The sequence below is a fragment of the Thalassophryne amazonica genome, chromosome 15 (genome assembly GCF_902500255.1).
Source record: "Thalassophryne amazonica chromosome 15, fThaAma1.1, whole genome shotgun sequence".
Lineage (NCBI taxonomy): Eukaryota > Metazoa > Chordata > Actinopteri > Batrachoidiformes > Batrachoididae > Thalassophryne > Thalassophryne amazonica.
The window spans coordinates 4060401-4083169 of NC_047117.1; the positions used below are offsets into that span (position 1 = coordinate 4060401).

At 41.4% G+C, this 22769-nt stretch overlaps 1 protein-coding gene across 1 annotated transcript; it reads right to left on the reverse strand.

Annotated features, from left to right (window-relative positions):
• Nucleotides 1-66: 66 nt before the first annotated feature.
• Nucleotides 67-22396, reverse strand: cct4 (chaperonin containing TCP1, subunit 4 (delta)). Its single transcript, XM_034189147.1, is given in 14 exon segments — nt 67-223; nt 480-593; nt 1256-1490; nt 2665-2798; nt 4709-4819; nt 5143-5239; nt 5307-5446; nt 7010-7142; nt 7463-7727; nt 17101-17137; nt 17139-17210; nt 17963-18052; nt 19792-19844; nt 22103-22396. Coding segments are annotated over 14 exon segments (1728 nt in total). The 5' UTR covers nt 22221-22396; the 3' UTR covers nt 67-94.
• Between the last annotated feature and the right edge of the window lie 373 nt (nt 22397-22769).

The following is a 22769-nucleotide window of genomic DNA, read 5'->3' on the forward strand; positions in this document are numbered from 1 at the left end:
TTGAATCTAGTAAGTGACACATGAATCTCATGGGTTGTACATGAAATAAATCACACAGGAAATGACTGACGTGTCAAAAAACAAAAACAGCTCTTTATTTAATTAAACTATGCGAACAACAACACAATGGCTGAAATCCGAACAGACCGAAGTCCTGTGATCCGTCCGGCAGGTTTAGCAGCAGATCCAGAGGTCCGACCCCAAAACCTACACGCACATTCACCTGTGAACAAGAAAAAGAAAATCCCTGTAAACAGAACATTCCAGGTTAAACAGTGTCACTGACACGATAGAAGCCTGGAAACTCCAAACTGTGCTTCTCTCTCTCTCTCTCTCTCTCTCTCACACACACACACACACACACTTATTTAGAGTTTGAAATAAAGTGAATTATTTTAGTCAACTTCCGGTCTTTGCCGTCACTGTTTTTAACCCGTTGCGTGGACGCCCTGAGACCGCGTGTGACTGTGGACTCTCACCACGTCGTCGATCTTGAGGATACTGCGGACCGTCTCTGTGGCCAGCGTCAGGGCGCTGATGGAGATGAGAAGAGGCTGCACCACCAGCTCCTCCAGGATGTTGGAGATGCCACCCTGTCAAACACACAGGAAAAATAATCTTAACACCTCAGAATGAAAAATGAATAAGATAAAATACCACACTCAGGATGTCACACCAAAAACGTCAGGCCTTAATAATCCCACTGCAACCTCAGGTTTTCCACCCCAGAAGCTGAATATCTGCCTCAGTACACATATTTTGCACCAAGTTAATCTTTGGCAGCAGAGTGGATCAGTGATCTAGAGTTCGATTCCTCCATGGCAGTCCTTCTGTGTGGAGGTTGCATGTGTGCCACACCTGCGGGGGTTTTCCTCCAGTCTCCTCCCACCATCAACACACACACATTGGGGTCTGCTCCTTTCTCTGCCCCTGAGCAAGGCAGCATCTCTACCTCAGGAGTTGGATCCCAGGCACTGGACTGTGACGGCACACTGCTCCCAGTGGTTGGAGTGTGTTAAGTGTAATAGAGGAATGGCTAAATGCAGAGACATGTTTCACTGTGTCAGTGTTTCACCCTCCTGTAGTCAGCTGGAGACTGAAATGTAGAAAGAAATATAAAGTCGATATGAACTCATCACACAGGTAACTAGTCTTAGCTGCTACTTTAGTGAGTAAAAAACAAAACTCAATCCTGTTCGTTTCTTGGACAACACCTTCAGGACAGGATGTCACAGTCAGAGGAGAGCAGACCGACCTTGCGTACGTTAATGCCGGCCATCTTGTCTCCTTGGGCATGTCTGTTGCGGAGTTCGGTCACCGTGGAGATGGGGTTGAGGCCGGCGTTCTCAGCCAGGGTTGAGGGGATCACCTCCATGGCATCAGCATACGCCCGCACGCAGTACGCCTCCATACCAGGCAGCATGCGCGAGTACTCAGCCAGGCGAACAGCTAGCTCAATCTCTGGAGCACCGCCGCCGGCGATCAGAGCCCTGACGATCAGAGGACAAATCACACTGGTCAACAACAACAAAATTTTCTTGTATTAACTTTGAGAACTGATTTATCCCGTTTATTTGCAAACTACATGTTCCTTATTGATGAATTACGCAAAAGCTGCTCATTCACTCAGTGTGATGCCACTAATCAGACAAAAGCAGCTTCAAAAACAGATTTTAAAACAGGTTTGCGAAATGTGAACAACAGCTGTAAAGTCATTTGTGGTGCTGAAGAGGTGTGCGAGGCGGCAGCTTTTGCTTCAATGCTTGATATAAGAAATATGTTTTCATATATCAAAAACGTGATGGGATTGGGAAAAACACCAGATTCTGATTCAGCGCCTCAAATTACCCAAAATCTGTTGAAAAACTCCATGCAAAACAAAACAAAAAAAAACAAAACAAAAAAAAAAAGGAACAAGAATTCACAAAAAACAAAGACAATAGAGTTAAAAAGACACACACACACACACACAAAAAAAATGCCACAGCACCACCAGGTATTAAAAGCATTAATAAGTCTTGAGCTTTGATTTAAAAAGCAGGGCTGTGAAATGAAAATTGTAAAATTTGAGAAAAATTTGCAGGGGGTCTGGGGGCACAGCAAAATTCTTCTTTTAAAAACTTGATAGCTGTAAAAGTATGTGATGCCCACACGCTACTTTTAGCTTAAGAACAGTGTGTTTAATTAGACAAGACAGAACATACACGTAACGACAGAGACGACAGCCTCGCCGCAACAACCAACCAGTCCCGCTTTACGGCATGTCGTAAATAAAGAACACTGCGATAGCCATTTTTATAACTATCTATGACAATCAAGATTACCGACCATACGGCAGAGCACACACATAAAATCTGTGGAATTCTGTGGATCTGCGGATTTTTCACAGCCCTGAAGAAGTGCTGGGTCAGAAATGGGGCATAAATCAGGAGGTAACTTGTTCCACAGTCCTGGTTCAGCTACGGCAAAAACACCATCACCCCCGAAGTTTGTATTTTTGCCCTCAGAATATCTCAAGTAAAGTTGCTCAGACGCCTGTAATGTCCTACTGTTAAGTGCAGAGAGCTAAAATTTCAGACAAGTTGGAAGGTGTGAGGCCAATTCCAGATTAATAGGACTTTGGTTTGTGTGGAAACTGAAACTTTTTAAAATGGAACGAATAACCGACCTCTTCTGACCAGGCAGCGATGACGCAGAGCGCGTCGGTGGATATAGCGCTCAGCCTCTTCAATCACCAGTTGTTTGGAGCCTCGCACAACGATGCTCACAGTCTTACCGGGATTGGTGCAGCCTGTAATCTGGAAAAAAAACAAAAAAGCCCCAAAGGTTCAGTGAAGGACGCAGCTGAGCCTTTAAAACGGCGTTAACAGCGAGAACCCACGACAAGAGACAACGTTTCCCTGAACTGTTCCTGGTGTGCGGCCGAGTAGTTTGTACAGTCAGCTCCTGATGAGTTTATGTAGTATCACTATAAAGTACTCCAAGTTCATCCTCAGAAACTACACAAACAACCATTTATTCGTTACTCACAAGCACACAACATGAAAGCAGAATGCTGGGAATCACACACACACACACAACACCACATGTTCCAGTGTACTGCAGGAAAAACAAAAAAAAAAAACAAAACAGCTGCTGACCTTCACTAAGACATTTAAAGAAATCAGTTTAGTGTAGCATTACAACAGAGGTTAATATGAGAACTAGAGTCCGCACTCCCATTCTGCCTACTAAATGCGAATGTCCCTTCATGGACAGCAACATGACGCCTCCTAACCGGCCAAAACATTGACAAAAGATGGTAATGCATTTTCAATGCATTACACGGGTGACACACATGGAAAACACAAATACGTGGTAAAATGCCATTCTTGACCTGGAATATCGAGCCAGTAAATTAATTTACATTAATTATGTCAGGAAAGTATTAAACTTTGACACCCACACATCCCCAGATATTAGTACTGAAAGTTACATAGATCTGATCTGTTCCAGTTACAATTAATCAGCAGCTCAGCTCAGCTGAGACATCCTGCTGCTGCTGTGTTCAGCGCTGCACAATCCAGACGGGCACACAGAGTGCATTAATTAATTCCACATGGTCCACATTAATTAAATCCATTTTAGGATAGTACTGAATAAATTCAGCTTTGAATAAAATTCCATTCAGGTGGTTTAAATGCCCAGACTTCAAACACAGGTTGATGGCTTTACACCAGTTTATGGGGCCAAAAAGTAACAGAATAACCAAAACTGTTTAATTATGGAAGGAAATGTTGTGTCCCTTCTTTCCTCCGTTTGTGGCTTTGCAACATGAGCAGCTTTCCAGCATTTTCCACCCGTTTCTTGACAGACTCATTGAGCAGCAGTGTGCGCTGCCTACTAGTTGCCTGGATCTAAAATGGCGACCATGCCTCCTTGCTGGATGTGTCTCAGTGCAACGGACTCTAGTACTTATATTAACCTCTGTGAGCAATTACAAAAATGCTGCCACCTAGTGGACAGACACTTAAAATAAAGTTGGCAAAGTGACGGTGCCTCAGTTCCTTCACTGAAGGACCACAATGAATAAGCAAGTGCGCATCGCATCTGCACATGCGTGGGTCAAACGGGGGCAAAAATCTCAGCTACCACACTCACACTGCTCCCACTGAATTTCGTATACAGTAAGCATTAGCAGACTGTAAACGTTTAAGGGCTTTTACAGGGATTGTTTCAAAAGGCTTTAAGCCTTAAGCGACACATACAATAGTAGGGCGCGATTGTGCTGTTTTCAAATTGCTCGAACAGAATTTATAGGCTTGAAAGTTGGCTGAAAACACACGACTGCAACGCTCCGCCGAGTCCACACAAAGACGGAAAGAAGAAGAAATGTGGTCGTAAACCTCCGTTCATTCTACACAATTTCGCCACAGAAAAGAAAGATCCTGACGGACGTAAAAGATGGACTAAAATTGAAAGTTTCTTGCACACATTTATTTTGTTAATATCCTGAAACCGTGCCACCGTTTTCGTGCATTTCGGTGCATTTTACCAATACACTTACAGACCACACTTTGAGAAAGGTTGATCCAGACCAAGAGCAACGGGGCAAAAATACATGTGGCATCCACTACATTGTTGCCTCTTCACTCATAACGTATGTGGAGCATAAATTATACTTAAAAACTGCAGTCTAAGTACCATAAAATGAACGATCTTAACGGACCTTGACCAGTTTTCCTGAGCCGTCCAGGTTGACCTCCTCAGCCAGCTCTGCTGTACCGAGCATCTCGGGGGTAAAATGGTCAACATGGGCGATGGGCTTGGTACCAATAGTCTGCAGAGGGGAGAAACTTCATTTTCAGTGACAAAAAAAAACCCATCATGAAAATGACTGATTATGGATCTCTTGAACAGTAATAATGATAATGATAATAATAATATTAGCACTGCAGATCACTGGACAGTATCGTCTATTCTTCAAGATGATTATTCCCAAACATGCTGAAACTACATGCCCCAGACAGCCACACCCAGTGTTTGATGACCACACACACACAACCAGAGGTCAACAACCCAGTGAGTAAAGGTCCGACTTTTTATTATTATTATTTTATTGTTTTTTTTTTTTTTTTAAATGGATGCTTTAAGAATGCTCACCTTGCAGATAAACTCAATGTCCTCCCTCTCAATGTCCTTCACCACCATGATCTTCATTTTGTTGAGGAAGTGCAGGGCGAGGTCGCTCAGAGCGTCTCTGTTGCAGGACAGTTTGTGGTTAGCTAGGAACACACGACGTCGGCCCGTTTGAAACAGTTCTGTACCTGAGGACGGACTTCTGGATGAGCAGAACGTTGCAGCCGGCCTTCTTAATCTGTTTGACCAGGTTGAGGATGTAAGTGCGCTCCTCCCGCAGGACGCGGTCCATCTGAGCATAATCCGACACCACGATCTGGTTCTCCATCTAAACACGTAAACAGCAGGTCAGGAAGACTTTTCTTCGACATAAAGACATGAATCATTACTGTACAGTGCATCTGCAAAGTATTCACAGAGCTTCACTTTTTCCACATTTTGTTATATTACAGCCTTATTTCAATATGGATGAAATTATTTTTTCCCCTCTAAAAATTCTGCAAACAATACCCCATAAGGAAAATGTGAAAAAAAGTGAGTTTTTTGTAAATTCATAAAACAAACAAACATCAACAACAACAAAAACTAAGAAATCACATGTACATAAGTACATCCTCTTTCCACTGATCATCCTTGACATGTTTCTACAGCTTAACTGAGTCCACCTGGGGTCAATTCAGTCGACTGGACATGATTTGGAAAGACACACTCCTGTCTACATATTCTGTGCATCCCGAAAGTATTCACAGCGCTTCACTTTTTCCACATCTTGTTACAGCCTCATTCCAAAATGGAGTACCCCCCCCCCCCAAAAAAAAAAAAAAATCAAACATATAGACCAGATCTGCCTAATGTGGGGCCACGTCTGGCCAGCACCAACTTTGTTTTGGTGCAAAATGACAACTGACAAACTCTCTGCAAATTAATAAATTACTGTTAAACAGATTAAAGTATACATTTTATTTCATATTTACAATATTAATTTTCAGTAAAATATAATGGTTACAAAAAAATTAATTCAAGTTTTGCATATGATTCTTTCCACTGTTCATTTTGCTCTGGGTCACCACAGTGGATCTGGTCAGGATCCACATGTTGATATGACACAAATTTTACACCGATGTCTTTCCTGGTGCACAGAGAGAATGGGGCACAGGCGGCCATGAAAGCTGGACTGTTTTGCTCTGAGGACAGAGTTCTATCACTGTAATGTAACTGTATGTGATTTATACATTTATTTTAGGTTTGTGAACATCCATCCAGATAAATTAATGGGCCTGGAAAGGAAATGATTTGGGAATTTCTGATACAGACACATGAAACAGCAGAGATGGAAACAAAGACACCTCTGATCCAGAAAAAAAGTCAAACATTTGAGTTTACTCTGGAATCAAAAGCACTGATATCTGAACAGGTTTCATCAGCTTGGATGTCTAGATGCAAACCAGACCAGGACCCTGGAGAGCTCCAAAGTTTGTGAGATCAGTTCTCTCAATATTATTATTTAATTTTCTCTTAAAACATTTCACATGTAGTCAAATTCCAAAAACATCCGTGCTCAGATTCTTGATTTGTTTTCTTTTTTAAATTCTACACTCTTGTTGTGGAGTGACACCTTCTGCATTCCTCAGGTCACCCAAACTGTCAGATGGGAATTAAGATTAGACAGAATAATCATGATTAATTATCAGGATTGTGCTAGACAATCCACAGAGGAGGTCTGCTGAAAGAAACATTTCAACTGCAAAGCAAGAGGAAGAAAGAACTACTGGCTGTTGCTTTTAAAAACATCACCAGTTATGTTACCACCTGCTCCATTTTTTTTTGGGGGGGGGGGGGGGGTGTTCATTTCTTATTTTATCTCCATGCTGATCACTTTCAGGTTACTCACATCAGTTTTGGGAGGGGACAGGCAGAACTGAATCAGGCCGATCTTTGCCTTCTCAACACGGGTCACGCCAGTGTTTGCCAGCTTCTGGGTCAGAACCAGGCCTTCCACCAGCTCGCAGTCATCAATGGTTCCTCTGAACACATGCACAGCATAATTACACTTGTCATTGACAGACAGTCAGACAGACAGACAGACATTATGTACATGATGTTTAATTTAAGAGTCATGGTTCTTAAAATATACTGTAGAAATTCAACTAAAGAAAATCTCTTTAAAATGTCTGCTGACAATGAAAAACCTGTAAAATAAAATAAAAGAGGGAATCCCAGACCCACATCCATAAGGTTTATTCCTTGTGGAAACAGGTGCAACATTCAACCTCATGCCAGCTCAGAAACACCTTCTCAAAGTCAGATGTTAGAGGAACGTGCACTTTGAAGCAGCTGGGCTCACCCAAGCTTCTTGATGATCTTGATGTCCTGCAGGTCCACACTGGTGGCCGTGGCTGGGTCGATGACTCTCATCACAGCGTCCACACTCATGGGCGCCAGCAGGCTGGAGTACTGTGACACCACCTTGGAGCACAGCGAGGTGGTGGCACTATTCAGCAGCGTCTCACGGTCACCGAGCTCCACTGGCTTGCTCATGGACGTCAACACTTCCACACCCTTCTCCACAGCCTTCTGGAATGACTCAGAGATGGTGGTTGGGTGGATACCTGAGGAACAGTCACAGTTAATTGGCCAGAAACTCTAAAGAAGTCAGTTTACCATTTGTGCCATAAAAATGAGTGGACCTTCCAAAATGTGGTTTGAGCTGCAATAAGGAAGAACAGCAGCCGCTAGAGGCCAACAGGGTGAATGACACTGTTGTATTTTCTGGAGGATGACTCATTTTTTCCCCCACAGCATTTCCCTGTGGGTGAATTTAACAAACAGGAGCTCAGTACATACACATGTGCACACCAGAGCATGTGCACACCAGAGCATGTGCTGGTACTTAACAAAAGGACTTAAATTCCCAAAAACTAAAAAAGAGGCTAAATTGATTACCGTAGTCTCGTTTGAGGGTGGGTGCGCAAGGGGTTAAATGAAAGGGCATAATTATACTTCTGGGGACGGCCCCGGTCTGTCCCCATCAAAAACATGGCACTTTCTTTGAGTTTCTAGGCAAATTACACAGCAAACAAAGTGAAAATGTAAAGAAAAAGTGAAGATGTGGTAGAAAGTGGACATGTTTGATTTGTTTATAACCCTGAGCTCAAACATGCCGAGGCAGTTGTGTAAGCAAGAGACAGCAGGTACTCTATCAAGATGTGTTGGTTAAAATTTACCAACACAGCCTCTCCCATTTCTTCCCTTCTCTACTGGGAACTGAAAAAACTGCACTTTTTGTGACTGCTTTGTTATTTCAGTCAAAAACAAAACTGTACACCATTTTTTCATTATAGTGATGCTGTGTTTGTGAAGGTTGTCCCCGGAAGTGGTCAAATCCTGTGATATCACACAGGGGTTCAAACCAGACTGCGGTTCCCTCTAACTGTGTGATGGACAACATGCTGGCTGCTATTTGATGCAGTCTGGACAAAAGAAATCATCAGATGAACACAGATGATGAAGTGAACAGTGGATTTTTGCAGGAAGCTCACAGCCTGTGGTGTGTACCAAAAGCACTCTTAAAAACTACAACATAAGCAAGACTGATTAATAAATGTGCAACAGACAAGACACTGGTTGTTATTTGACACAGATAAACAAGCACAGATTGCTGACCACAGTTTTGGACTCACTACCATAAAAAAGTGAGTCCATTTGATTTTTACAGCATCTGTTTAGTTTGTGAATTTGGGGAATTGTTGTAGTGTACTTCTATTATTGGAGTTTCTTTTGTTTGGTGTGTTGATTCCTGGGAAAGCACTATATAAATAAAGCTATTATTTGTAATAACGAACACATGATTTTTCAGAATACAAGTATAAGCAGCATCAGAACATAAGTTGTAGCAACTCCCAAACTAGTGTTAAAAAAGGGACTTGTACTCCAGAAAATACAGTAACTGTGAAGAAAAAAAAAAAAGACTAAGAGAAAAGAAATAGCAAATGCTATAATCTATTGTAAAAGCCTCAACAGGAAGATTTGATGATCTCGATTTCACTGTACAAGCCTGCAGTCAGGTCTTGAAAGTAATATTATTTAGCGAGAGTGAGGTCTGTATGGGAAAATATCAGACCGAGCAAGTGAGGTTAAAGGACATGTCTCACCTTTTTTTTTTTTTTTTAACATCCCAGTTAGTAAGACAGCTAGGAAGGAAGGAAGGAAGCTAGTTACTGAAGATGATGTGGACTTGGGGACATCTGACACAGTTTTTAACAGACTGCCTGGACATGATCGATTTGTTACATCTTGCATGCACGCTTCTTTGATCACATGGAGTTTACACCTGGAAATTAATCCATAACATGATGGTAAGTCTGGCACGTTCAGAATTTTACCCCTTTTGTTATTTGTGGCTAGATTTCTTTTTTTTTTTTTTTACTTTTAACTTTGAGTGAGTGTAAATTTGGAGCTGGCATGTGTGGATATGGCTCACAATATGTTAAACTGTTATGAAAGTGTAACACAAAGGTCAATTTTTCAAGTTACAAGTTTTTATTGCAAACTAGTTTGAAATTGTAGTACACATATATTTCTTTCATAAACCACAAAGCTCAAGATAACTCATTAACTATTAACATTAAAAATTTCACTTTTTCATTATGGAAAAGTGAAATTAATAAGAGTATGGACCCTTGCGGATGTTATTTTTGACGGACAATTCTCAGGTTGTTTTCAACTTGTTATAATTTCTTAATACAGGTATCTTTTATACAAATTGACGGTGTATATCGGAGAATACATATTTCAAAGTAGAATGCCCACCTAAGTGTAAATGTTAGCTATAGTTTATGCGACTTTTAACCATCTATATCTCCCACTTGGTTTTGACAGACAGCGTAATGTCCACAAGAGTCATTTTTAATTTAATTTTTTTGTACTTAAAATTGACTCAAGGGCCTTTTATTTACTTTTAATTTTCCATTTCATGGGTTTGCTATTGACTAACGCACAATGCAATTGCCTTGAGGTTGGTTTGAAAAAAATATGACCTGGTTGAAAAAGTGAGGTCCAATCGTGTTATAACATGATGAAAAAAAAGTGGATTTTCTAAACTTCTTTTCAATTTTTCTTTATTTTTATGAGCAACAAAATACACTCAAATTATGCATACTATATATACATTAGTTACATTAGTGTTAACAATAACAAACATTTCTATTCAACAATCCATATTTAATAAACACATTCATGAAGTACCTCAGGTGTAATATAACGGTTTAGCATATTGTGTGCGCCATATGTGCTGCGAAGCTCACTCTGTGTGTGTGTGTGTGTGTACGCGCTGCGCAGCTGACAAGATGCTTGTTTACCCCCGGCAGCAGATGTATTTTTTTTAGATTTTATTGATAACAACACTCATAATGAATCGAGCACAAAGCTGAACCTGGAGCACAGATTGTTACTGACAGGTTGTGTTTATGGCTCATGGCCGTGCAGGTGCACAGAAACCTTCTTGGAGCCGCAGCTTTTACAGTGACTACATCAAAATTAACAGTTATCAGTCATCATGACATCATACTTATGTCAACTTTGGAATTAATCTGTGCCTCCGTTCTTAACGTTATCAGCTACATTCCATTGAAGTGCACACTAGGACTCTTCTAGTTGCAACGCCAATTGTCGGAAACACATGAAGAAAAGGAAGAAACTTTATTTATATAGCACCTTTCACAGATAAAAATCACAAAGTGCTTCACAAAAGGTAAACAAAAAAACACAACCATGTTAAAAAAAACAGTGATTAAGAGAACATTCAACTAAAAGCTTGACTAAACAAAAATGTCTTTAGCTGCCTTTTAAAAGAATCCACAGAGACGGTCGCACGAAGGGACAGAGGGACATTATTCCAAAGTTCAGGAGCCACAGCTTGAAAGGATAAGTCTCCTCTGGTTTTAAAGCGGGTTCTTGGAACCATGACGAGGTTCTGCTCCAAGGACCAAAGGGAGCGACGAGAGATGTAGGGGCTCAACATATCCAACACATATTTGGGGGCCTGACCATGCAAGGCTCTAAAAGTCATAACCAAAACTTTAAAATCGATATGAATTTTGATGGAAAGCCAGTGCAGGGAGGACAGAATGGGGGTAATGTGAGTCCATCTGCTAGATCTTGTTAAAAGTCTTGCTGCAGCATTTTGGACCATCTGAAGACAATTTAAGGCAGATTTGTTAAAACAAGTAAAAAGCGAGTTGAAATAATCTAAACGAGAAGAAATAAAAGCATGAATCACAACTTCCAGATCAGAGTTAGACAGAGTTGGCCTCAACTTGACTGCTTGCCTCTACTGGTGGTTGGCTCTCACTGCGGTATTGTATCACTTCCTGTTCCGGAGCACAGCGGTGTTTTGCTGTATCTGTTAGCTGTTTAATCTGCGCAGTTAGATTGATCTAGTTATCTAGATAACGATTTGTTTCCCAGTGTAATCTTCACGTGCCTTAACTAAAGCACTCCTTCTGCTGAATCACCTCTAAATTATTTACACATTATTCACTTTGTGTGTTTTTAGGAATCCGCTAGCTTAGCGCAGCTACTAGCTTTTAGCCGATTTAGCATGGCGGCTTCTCCTGTCTCTCCTGCACTTTTCTGCTCTGGGTGTGAAATGTTTAGTTATTCCTCGGCCTCCTTTAGCAGTAACGGTACTTGTAATAAGTGTAGTTTATTCATTGCTTTGGAGGCCAGGATGGGCGAATTGGAGACTCGGCTCCGCACCGTGGAAAATTCTACAGCTAGCCAGGCCCCTGTAGTCGGTGCAGACCAAGGTAGCTTAGCCGCCGTTAGTTTCCCTCTGGCAGATCCCGAGCAGCCGGGAAAGCAGGCCGACTGGGTGACTGTGAGGAGGAAGCATAGCCCTAAACAGAAGCCCCGTGTACACCGCCAACCCGTTCACATTTCTAACCGTTTTTCCCCACTCGACGACACACCCGCCGAGGATCAAACTCTGGTTATTGGCGACTCTGTTTTGAGAAATGTGAAGTTAGCGACACCAGCAACCATAGTCAATAGTCTTCCGGGGGCCAGAGCAGGCGACATTGAAGGAAATTTGAAACTGCTGGCTAAGGCTAAGCGTAAATTTGGTAAGATTGTAATTCACGTCGGCAGTAATGACACCCGGTTACGCCAATCGGAGGTCACTAAAATTAACATTGAATCGGTGTGTAACTTTGCAAAAACAATGTCGGACTCTGTAGTTTTCTCTGGGCCCCTCCCCAATCGGACCGGGAGTGACATGTTTAGCCGCATGTTCTCCCTGAATTGCTGGCTGTCTGAGTGGTGTCCAAAAAATGAGGTGGGCTTCATAGATAATTGGCAAAGCTTCTGGGGAAAACCTGGTCTTGTTAGGAGAGACGGCGTCCATCCCACTTTGGATGGAGCAGCTCTCATTTCTAGAAATCTGGCCAATTTTCTTAAATCCTCCAAACCGTGACTATCCAGGGTTGGGACCAGGAAGCAGAGTTGTAGTCTTACACACCTCTCTGGAGCTTCTCTCCCCCTGCCATCCCCTCATTACCCCATCCCCGTAGAGACGGTGTCTGCTCCCAGACCACCAATAACCAGCAAAAATCTATTTAAGCATAAAATTCAAAAAGAAAAAATAATATAGCACCTTCAACTGCACCACAGACTAAAACAGTTAAATGTGGTCTATTAAACATTAGGTCTCTCTCTTCTAAGTCCCTGTTGGTAAATGATATAATAATTGATCAACATATTGATTTATTCTGCCTTACAGAAACCTGGTTACAGCAGGATGAATATGTTAGTTTAAATGAGTCAACACCCCCGAGTCACACTAACTGTCAGAATGCTCGTAGCACGGGCCGAGGCGGAGGATTAGCAGCAATCTTCCATTCCAGCTTATTAATTAATCAAAAACCCAGACAGAGCTTTAATTAATTTGAAAGCTTGACTCTTAGTCTTGTCCATCCAAATTGGAAGTCCCAAAAAAACAGTTTTATTTGTTATTATCTATCGTCCACCTGGTCGTTACTGTGAGTTTCTCTGTGAATTTTCAGACCTTTTGTCTGACTTAGTGCTTAGCTCAGATAATTATAGTGGGCGATTTTAACATCCACACAGATGCTGAGAATGACAGCCTTAACACTGCATTTAATCTATTATTAGACTCTATTGGCTTTGCTCAAAATGTAAATGAGTCCACCCACCACTTTAATCATATCTTAGATCTTGTTCTGACTTATGGTATGGAAATAGAAGACTTAACAGTATTCCCTGAAAACTCCCTTCTGTCTGATCATTTCTTAATAACATTTACATTTACTCTGATGGACTACCCAGCAGTGGGGAATAAGTTTCATTACACTAGAAGTCTTTCAGAAAGCGCTGTAACTAGGTTTAAGGATATGATTCCTTCTTTATGTTCTCTAATACCATATACCAACACAGTGCAGAGTAGCTACCTAAACTCTAAGTGAGATAGAGTATCTCGTCAATAGTTTTACATCCTCATTGAAGACAACTTTGGATGCTGTAGCTCCTCTGAAAAAGAGAGCTTTAAATCAGAAGTGCCTGACTCCGTGGTATAACTCACAAACTCGTAGCTTAAAGCAGATAACCCGTAAGTTGGAGAGGAAATGGCATGTCACTAATTTAGAAGATCTTCACTTAGCCTGGAAAAAGAGTCTGTTGCTCTATAAAAAAAGCCCTCCGTAAAGCTAGGACATCTTTCTACTCATCACTAATTGAAGAAAATAAGAACAACCCCAGGTTTCTTTTCAGCACTGTAGCCAGGCTGACAAAGAGTCAGAGCTCTATTGAGCTGAGTATTCCATTAACTTTAACTAGTAATGACTTCATGACTTTCTTTGCTAACAAAATTTTAACTATTAGAGAAAAAATTACTCATAACCATCCCAAAGACGTATCGTTATCTTTGGCTGCTTTCAGTGATGCCGGTATTTGGTTAGACTCTTTCTCTCCGATTGTTCTGTCTGAGTTATTTTCATTAGTTACTTCATCCAAACCATCAACATGTCTATTAGACCCCATTCCTACCAGGCTGCTCAAGGAAGCCCTACCATTATTTAATGCTTCAATCTTAAATATGATCAATCTATCTTTGTTAGTTGGCTATGTACCACAGGCTTTTAAGGTGGCAGTAATTAAACCATTACTTAAAAAGCCATCACTTGACCCAGCTATCTTAGCTAATTATAGGCCAATCTCCAACCTTCCTTTTCTCTCAAAAATTCTTGAAAGGGTAGTTGTAAAACAGCTAACTGATCATCTGCAGAGGAATGGTCTATTTGAAGCGTTTCAGTCAGGTTTTAGAATTCATCATAGTACAGAAACAGCATTAGTGAAGGTTACAAATGATCTTCTTATGGCCTCGGACAGTGGACTCATCTCTGTGCTTGTTCTGTTAGACCTCAGTGCTGCTTTTGATACTGTTCATCATAAAATTTTATTACAGAGATTAGAGCATGCCATAGGTATTAAAGGCACTGTGCTGCGGTGGTTTGAATCATATTTGTCTAATAGATTACAATTTGTTCATGTAAATGGGGAATCTTCTTCACAGACTAAAGTTAATTATGGAGTTCCACAAGGTTCTGTGCTAGGACCAATTTTATTCACTTTATACATGCTTCCCTTAGGCAGTATTATTAGACGGTATTGCTTAAATTTTCATTGTTATGCAGATGATACCCAGCTTTATCTATCCATGAAGCCAGAGGACACACACCAATTAGCTAAACTGCAGGATTGTCTTACAGACATAAAGACATGGATGACCTCTAATTTCCTGCTTTTAAACTCAGATAAAACTGAAGTTATTGTACTTGGCCCCACAAATCTTAGAAACATGGTGTCTAACCAGATCCTCACTCTGGATGGCATTACCCTGACCTCTAGTAATACTGTGAGAAATCTTGGAGTCATTTTTGATCAGGATATGTCATTCAAAGCGCATATTAAACAAATATGTAGGACTGCCTTTTTGCATTTATGCAATATCTCTAAAATTAGAAAGGTCTTGTCTCAGAGTGATGCTGAAAAACTAATTCGTGCATTTATTTCCTCTAGGCTGGACTATTGTAATTCATTATTATCAGGTTGTCCTAAAAGTTCCCTAAAAAGCCTTCAGTTAATTCAAAATGCTGCAGCTAGAGTACTAACGGGGACTAGAAGGAGAGAGCATATCTCACCCATATTGGCCTCTCTTCATTGGCTTCCTGTTAATTCTAGAATAGAATTTAAAATTCTTCTTCTTACTTATAAGGTTTTGAATAATCAGGTCCCATCTTATCTTAGGGACCTCGTAGTACCATATCACCCCAATAGAGCGCTTCGCTCTCAGACTGCAGGCTTACTTGTAGTTCCTAGGGTTTGTAAGAGTAGAATGGGAGGCAGAGCCTTCAGCTTTCAGGCTCCTCTCCTGTGGAACCAGCTCCCAATTCAGATCAGGGAGACAGACACCCTCTCTACTTTTAAGATTAGGCTTAAAACTTTCCTTTTTGCTAAAGCTTATAGTTAGGGCTGGATCAGGTGACCCTGAACCATCCCTAGTTATGCTGCTATAGACGTAGACTGCTGGGGGGGTTCCCATGATGCACTGTTTCTTTCTCTTTTTGCTCTGTATGCCACCACTCTGCATTAATCATTAGTGATTGATCTCTGCTCCCCTCCACAGCGTGTCTTTTTCCTGGTTCTCTCCCTCAGCCCCAACCAGTCCCAGCAGAAGACTGCCCCTCCCTGAGCCTGGTTCTGCTGGAGGTTTCTTCCTGTTAAAAGGGAGTTTTTCCTTCCCACTGTAGCCAAGTGCTTGCTCACAGGGGGTCGTTTTGACTGTTGGGGTTTTACATAATTATGTATGGCCTTGCCTTACAATATAAAGCGCCTTGGGGCAACTATTTGTTGTGATTTGGCGCTATATAAAAAAAAATTGATTGATTGATTGAACTTGGCAATATTCTCAGTGGTAAAAACAGTTTTTGACCAAGAGTCTAGAATGGCTATCAGAGACAATGACTGATCAAACCAAACACCAAGAATTCTGATGCTAGACTGAACAGAGGAGCCCAGAGAACCGAGGTGGTTCACAATCAAAGGAATTTTCTGCTCTGGAGCAATAAGAAGAGTTTTTAGTGAGCCAGGACTTTACACCTGCAAGACACATCCATTAGCTCAGACAGTTTTTGTAACTCTGACTCCTTAAAGGAAAAGTACAACTTAATATCATGAACATTAAGTGGTTAAGACAACATTAATGATTTTACCAGAGGACTGATGTACAACAAAAACACCCTAACCCAAGAGAGATCCCTGAGGAACTGCACACGAGTACTTAGCTGTTTGTTGCGAATGACGTATACTTTGAAAACCGGTCCATAGAAGTGCACAAAGTAATCCTGGTGGATCATCAGATGCTCACTAACACCTAATCAAAATTGCTATGATTTGGTGTGACATGTCCTTTAATAATTCATTTATTATATGGCTTTGGAGCTGTGTTTTCATCTGGTTGGTCTGCATTTTGTCCTCTTCAAGCTCGGTTGCTGTTAATTCCTCCAATTCAAACTTGTCATGTAATAAAATTTGCTCGGAGAATGGTCCTCTTTATCACTCATAATTTCTTTGTTCGCTTTTGTTCTGTTTATTTGCGCTGTGAAAATTGTAAACAAAGTCACAAATCTGATACGCAATCCAGACTGAGTGTCATGGTAACGATCGGATATGGGAAAATATCAGACGAGAAAATCAGCCAATCAGAGCGCACGTACCGTTGTAGCCATATAATAATTCTTATTTGTTTTCAACTCCAACATGTTGAGGTAGACATCTTAAATGCAAACATCATCAGTGTCCAATATTTGTGGGTCTAATTAAACCACTGGCTTCTTTCAGGATGTGGGGATAAACTGGTGGCCTGCTCAGATAGTTGCCAAGACTCGTCTACACGACTGTGTTTGTTACCTTTCTGCAGCAGTTTGGCGCAGGCGTCCAGCAGAGCTTCCGGCGATCACCACCACAGAGGTGGTTCCATCACCGGCCTCGATGTCCTGAGCCTTGGACAGTTCCACCAGCTGAAAAACAAAATTCAAACCAGGGTTCAAATATTTCAGACAAAAGGTACTACTTGAAAACGAACCATGAGAAATATCAATAAAATGTACTGTATTGTGGCAGCATGGTGGCTTAGTGGTTAGCACTGTTGCCTCACAGCGAGAAGGTCGTGGGTTCAATACCCGTGGCCTTTCTGTGTGGAGTTTGCAGGTTCTCCCCGTGTTTGCGTGGGTTAGACATGCGGGTTAGGTGGACAGGAATCTTTAAATAAGAAATTGTCCGTAGGTGGTGTGTGTGTGTGTCTGTGTTTGTTTGTCTATTTGTGGCCCTGCGACAGACTGGCGTCCTGTCCTGGGTGTACCCCGCCTCGCGCTCTATGACTGCAGGGATAGGCTCCAGCCCCCCGCGACCCTTAATTGGACTAAGCGGTAGAAGATGAATGAATGAATGTACTGTATTGAAATGGAATCAGCGATAGTGAAAGTTAAAAAAAAATAAAAAAATTACAAACAGTAATCTTAACAAGTAGCAACACAGTGAAAAGGAAGAAAATAATAAAAACAGTAAATAAACTAGATGCATCGAGTACTATCACATCACAGCTGTGAGGTTCAGAAAAACTCTCACCGCTATTCATTCTTCCTATTTCACTTCTAACATTAATAAAGCTAAAGATGTTAAAACATTTGTTCAGCTGCATCTTTAATAATCATTGTTTTTGTCATGAAGGGAGTTATGAAGGATTATATTTGTACCCTCAACTGGAACGTACCATTTTGGCGGCAGGGTGAAGCACCTGCATTTGTTTCAGGATAGTGGCACCGTCGTTCGTAATCGTCACATCACCTTTCTCATCCTGGATCTGAAGCAAACACAAACAGCGCCCGCTTAGAAACATGTGTCACATCAGCTGACAGTTTGTCCTCACGTTCACAGATATGCATCCTGGGAGGTTTCAGCTATAACATAACAGTTTGACTTTCCGTTCTCATATCATGATGTGTGTAAAAACCAGGGCTGTGAAATGAAAATTGTGAAATCCGAGGAAAATCTGCAGGGGGTCGAGCCGGGGTTTAGGGTCTGCAGGGTTCCAGAAACCAAATTAATTTTGTATCTAATAATACATTTTCAGCATCTCCTGGAAGAAAAAAAAATCTCAAAAGTGCATATTTAAATGATCCCAGACTCAACCTTTCATTTGAACTGTCAATGATGATGCTGAAATAACAGAATATGATGTGGAAGTAGGACCCGGAATGATTTTCCTTTAAACTGTAAACCAAAATATGCATTAACTCAGAACAATTAAAGTACGTGAAATTCATGAAGACTGAAAAGACTGTTAAAGTATTTGAAAAACCACACCTAAAACTTGTAGAGATTTTGAAAATCATGGTAAAATATCAATAACATACCTTATAGTCAAAAAGTCACATATTGCTGTGTAAAGTCCTGTAAATCCACAGTCTTTTTCCCATGAAAAAAGCCTACATTAATAAAAACTCATCTACATTCTTGTATAAATTCATGTAAAACCATTCAAAGCCACAATGTCTTTTTTTCAATGAAAAAGTCTAGATTAATAACAAAAAAGTCACATAATCTTGTCTAAAAGCCTGTTTGAACAGCACTGTTTATTTTTCAGGGAGAGAAAAATTCTTACCGTGTTTCCCAAGGGCACAGTTCGCTTTTTCTGTTTATCTTTCAGATGTGTTCATGAAGTTAGCAACAATTCCACGGATTCTTGTCCTTATCAAACTTTTTCAAACCGTTTTTCTCACCATCTTCTCTCTGTCTGATGTTGCTCCGTGACACAGACATGCTACAAAATTCTTCTTTTAAAAACTTGAGAGCTCTAAAAGTTTGCGATGTCCACATGCTACGTTTAGCTTAAGCATCTTGCAGGAGCCACACAGCGTTGCTGCAGCAACCAACCAGTCCCGCTTTACAACAACTGTCCTAACAGCCAGGCTTTGAGTGCCATTTTTCCTTGGCGAAGTTCCGCGGATCCGAGGACACATTTGTATCTGTAACACACAGATCAGTGTCTGTGGACTTACAAAACTTGCATGATGTCATAAAAAGGAAACACTTTGCGATAGGCATTTTAAAAACTCAGTGACGATCACAATTACAGAGTACAACATTAACACACACACACACACACACACACACACACACACACACACACACACACACACACACACACCACACACACACACACACACCCCATGATGAAATCTGCGGAATTTCTCGGATCCGCAGAGTTTTCACAGCCCTGAAAAAACAGCCATAGCACGCCTGTAACAGAACCACCGCAGAAAATAATAAACCTATCAGTGATGTCATCATGACACGTATGACAAGAGATTGCCAAAGCATGTCAAAGTTTGCGACAAGAAAAAGAAATTTTCAGACATCCTGACATGTTCTGACAAAACGGCAACACAATAACGGAATATCTCGGTTCATCACCGACAACCTCCCAGATCCTCCAATGTTGTACATGGTATGGGGAAAGTTTCCAACCATGAAAATCCACCATGCATGACCATGAAAGAGAGAATCTGGCTTTAGTCAAAATGCAAAAGGTGGACTCACCATCTTGTCCATGCCTTTAGGCCCCAGGCTTGTTCTGATGGCATCAGCAACAGCTGGGAAAAAAAGAGGGGGAGTGACATTTGAAATCACTGAAACACTCATAAACATTAATTTTATCAATCAACTTTTTTTTTTTTATATAGCGCCAAATCACAACAAACAGTTGCCCCAAGGCGCTTTATATTGTAAGGCAAGGCCATACAATAATATGAAAAACCCCAACGGTCAAAACGACCCCCTATGAGCAAGCACTTGGCTACAGTGGGAAGGAAAAACTCCCCTTTTAACAGGAAGAAACCTCCAGCAGAACCAGGCTCAGGGAGGGGCAGTCTTCTGCTGAGACTGGTTGGGGCTGAGGGAAAGAACCAGGAAAAAGACATGCTGTGGAGGGGGGCAGAGATCAATCACTAATGATTAAATGCAGAGTGATGCATACGGAGCAAAAAGAGAAAGAAACAGTGCATCATGGGAACCCCCCCACAGTCTACGTCTAAAGCAGCATAACCAAGGGACGGTCAAGGGTCACCTGATCCAGCCCTAACTATAAGCCTTAGCGAAAAGGAAAGTTTTAAGCCTAATCTTAAAAGTAGAGAGAGTATCTGTCTCCCTGATCTGAATTGGGAGCTGGTTCCACAGGAGAGGAGCCTGAAAGCTGAAGGCTCTGCCTCCCATTCTACTCTTACAAACCCTAGGAACTACAAGTAAGCCTGCAGTCTGAGAGCGAAGCGCTCTATTGGGGTGATATGGTACTATGAGGTCCCCTAAGATAAGATGGGACCTGATTATTCAAAACCTTATAAGTAAGAAGAAGAATTTTAAATTCTATTCTAGAATTAACAGGAAGCCAATGAAGAGAGGCCAACACGGGTGAGATATGCTCTCTCCTGCTAGTCCCCGTCAGTACTCTAGCTGCAGCATTCTGAACCAACTGAAGGCTTTTTAGGGAACTTTTAGGACAACCTGATAATAATGAATTACAATAGTCCAGCCTAGAGGAAATAAATGCATGAATTAGTTTTTCAGCATCACTCTGAGACAAGACCTTTCTGATTTTAGAGATATTGCGTAAATGCAAAAAGGCAGTCCTACATATTTGTTTAATATGCGCTTTGAATGACATATCCTGATAATAATGACTCCAAGATTTCTCACAGTATTACTAGAGGTCAGGGAAATGCCATCCAGAGTAAAGATCTGGTTAGACACCATGCTTCTAAGATTTGTGGGGCCAAGTACAATAACTTCAGTTTTATCTGAGTTTAAAAGCAGGAAATTAGAGGTCATCCATGTCTTTATGTCTGTAAGACAATCCTGCAGTTTAGCTAATTGGTGTGTGTCCTCTGGCTTCATGGATAGATAAAGCTGGGTATCATCTGCGTAACAATGAAAATTTAAGCAATACCGTCTAATAATACTGCCTAAGGGAAGCATGTATAAAGTGAATAAAATTGGTCCTAGCACAGAACCTTGTGGAACTCCATAATTAACTTTAGTCTGTGAAGAAGATTCCCCATTTACATGAACAAACTGTAATCTATTAGACAAATATGATTCAAACCACCGCAGCGCAGTGCCTTTAATACCTTCCTTTAAAAAGGAAGAACACAGGGTGACGTAAGAGTGGAGGAAGGTGCACACACAGGTGGACTACGTTCCTTGTAGGAGATGTAACCTAAAAGGAGATGCAGTGTAAGGGGAAAAGAGATGTGGCAAAGACTAAGGAAAGGTGTATAGTGAGCTGTATATGAAGTGAAACACTATAAAAAAAAAAGAAAGAGAGGACTTGTACCAATTGGCCAGACAGAGGTGAAGATGAGCTGGAAATGATGTGCAGCAGGTTAGGGTGATAAAGGATGCAGATGGTAATGCACCGACAAGTGGTCAGAGTGTGTTGTGAAGGTGGAGGGTGTACTTTGAGGAGTGAATGAATGAAGAAAATGCGAGAAAGAAAGCTGGATGATGTGAACAGAGTAAATCAGGAAGTGCAAGGGATTAGTAAGAATGTTTGGTTTGGACATGTGCAGAAGAGGGACCCAGGGTATATAGGGAGAAGGATGCTGAGGAGTGAGCCACCAGGCAGAAGATGGGGGCCAAAGAGGAGGTTTATGGATGTGCTGAGGGAGGACATGCAGGTGGTTGGTGAGACAGAGGAAGACACAGAGGACAGCTTGGGATGGAGACTGGTGTACTGTAGCGCCCCCTAACGGAGGCTTCCAAAAGGAGACCAATTTGAAATAACGGTTCGTTAATGAGATTCGGGGCGTTGTCCGGCTGACCCGGGGTCAGATTTACAGAGAGTTCTGTGTCTTACCTTTAGCGGCAGAGATGTTACTAAACCGAATCTGGGCCGGTTTGTCGCGGTCTACGTACGCTCCTCCTCGGTTTTTGCCTCCGTCTGAGGCTTTCGGTCCCGCCATCATTTCAGGCATCGAGACGTTATAATCACTGGATAATGACCGAAAAAGTTATTAGAACTAGACGGATGATCCCCGGGTGTGAAAAGGTGCGGCCCGAGCTCGGATGGATTCAGATTTTAGGAACAATCCAGCATGCAGCAGAAGGTGCCAGAGCCGCCGACAGCTCCGGAGAAAAAAAAGGACCCGGCTATCAAACTGACCCGACGCTTGGAGATGACGTACCAGACAGAAGTTAACGATTATCGATATGGAACGTCAAAGATAACTCAAATCCAGAGTTTTGACAAAGAGCTACATAACGGACAAATAAATAAATAAATAAAAAAGATTAAAAAATAAAAACTGAAGTTTGAGAGGATTTTAGGTGCTTTATCACAGTAGAGATTACTAATACAGGACGACGTTAAGTGTGCTCGATTACTTCGGTCTGAGACAGCAGTGGTATTTTGCATGAACATGCTAACCTAAGATTATTTTTGGTGCTAACAGGTAATTGAACAATTTCTATTTTATTCTCGTTAGAACTCCTCGAATAACCCTGGTAGGTTTTTGTCGGTTGCC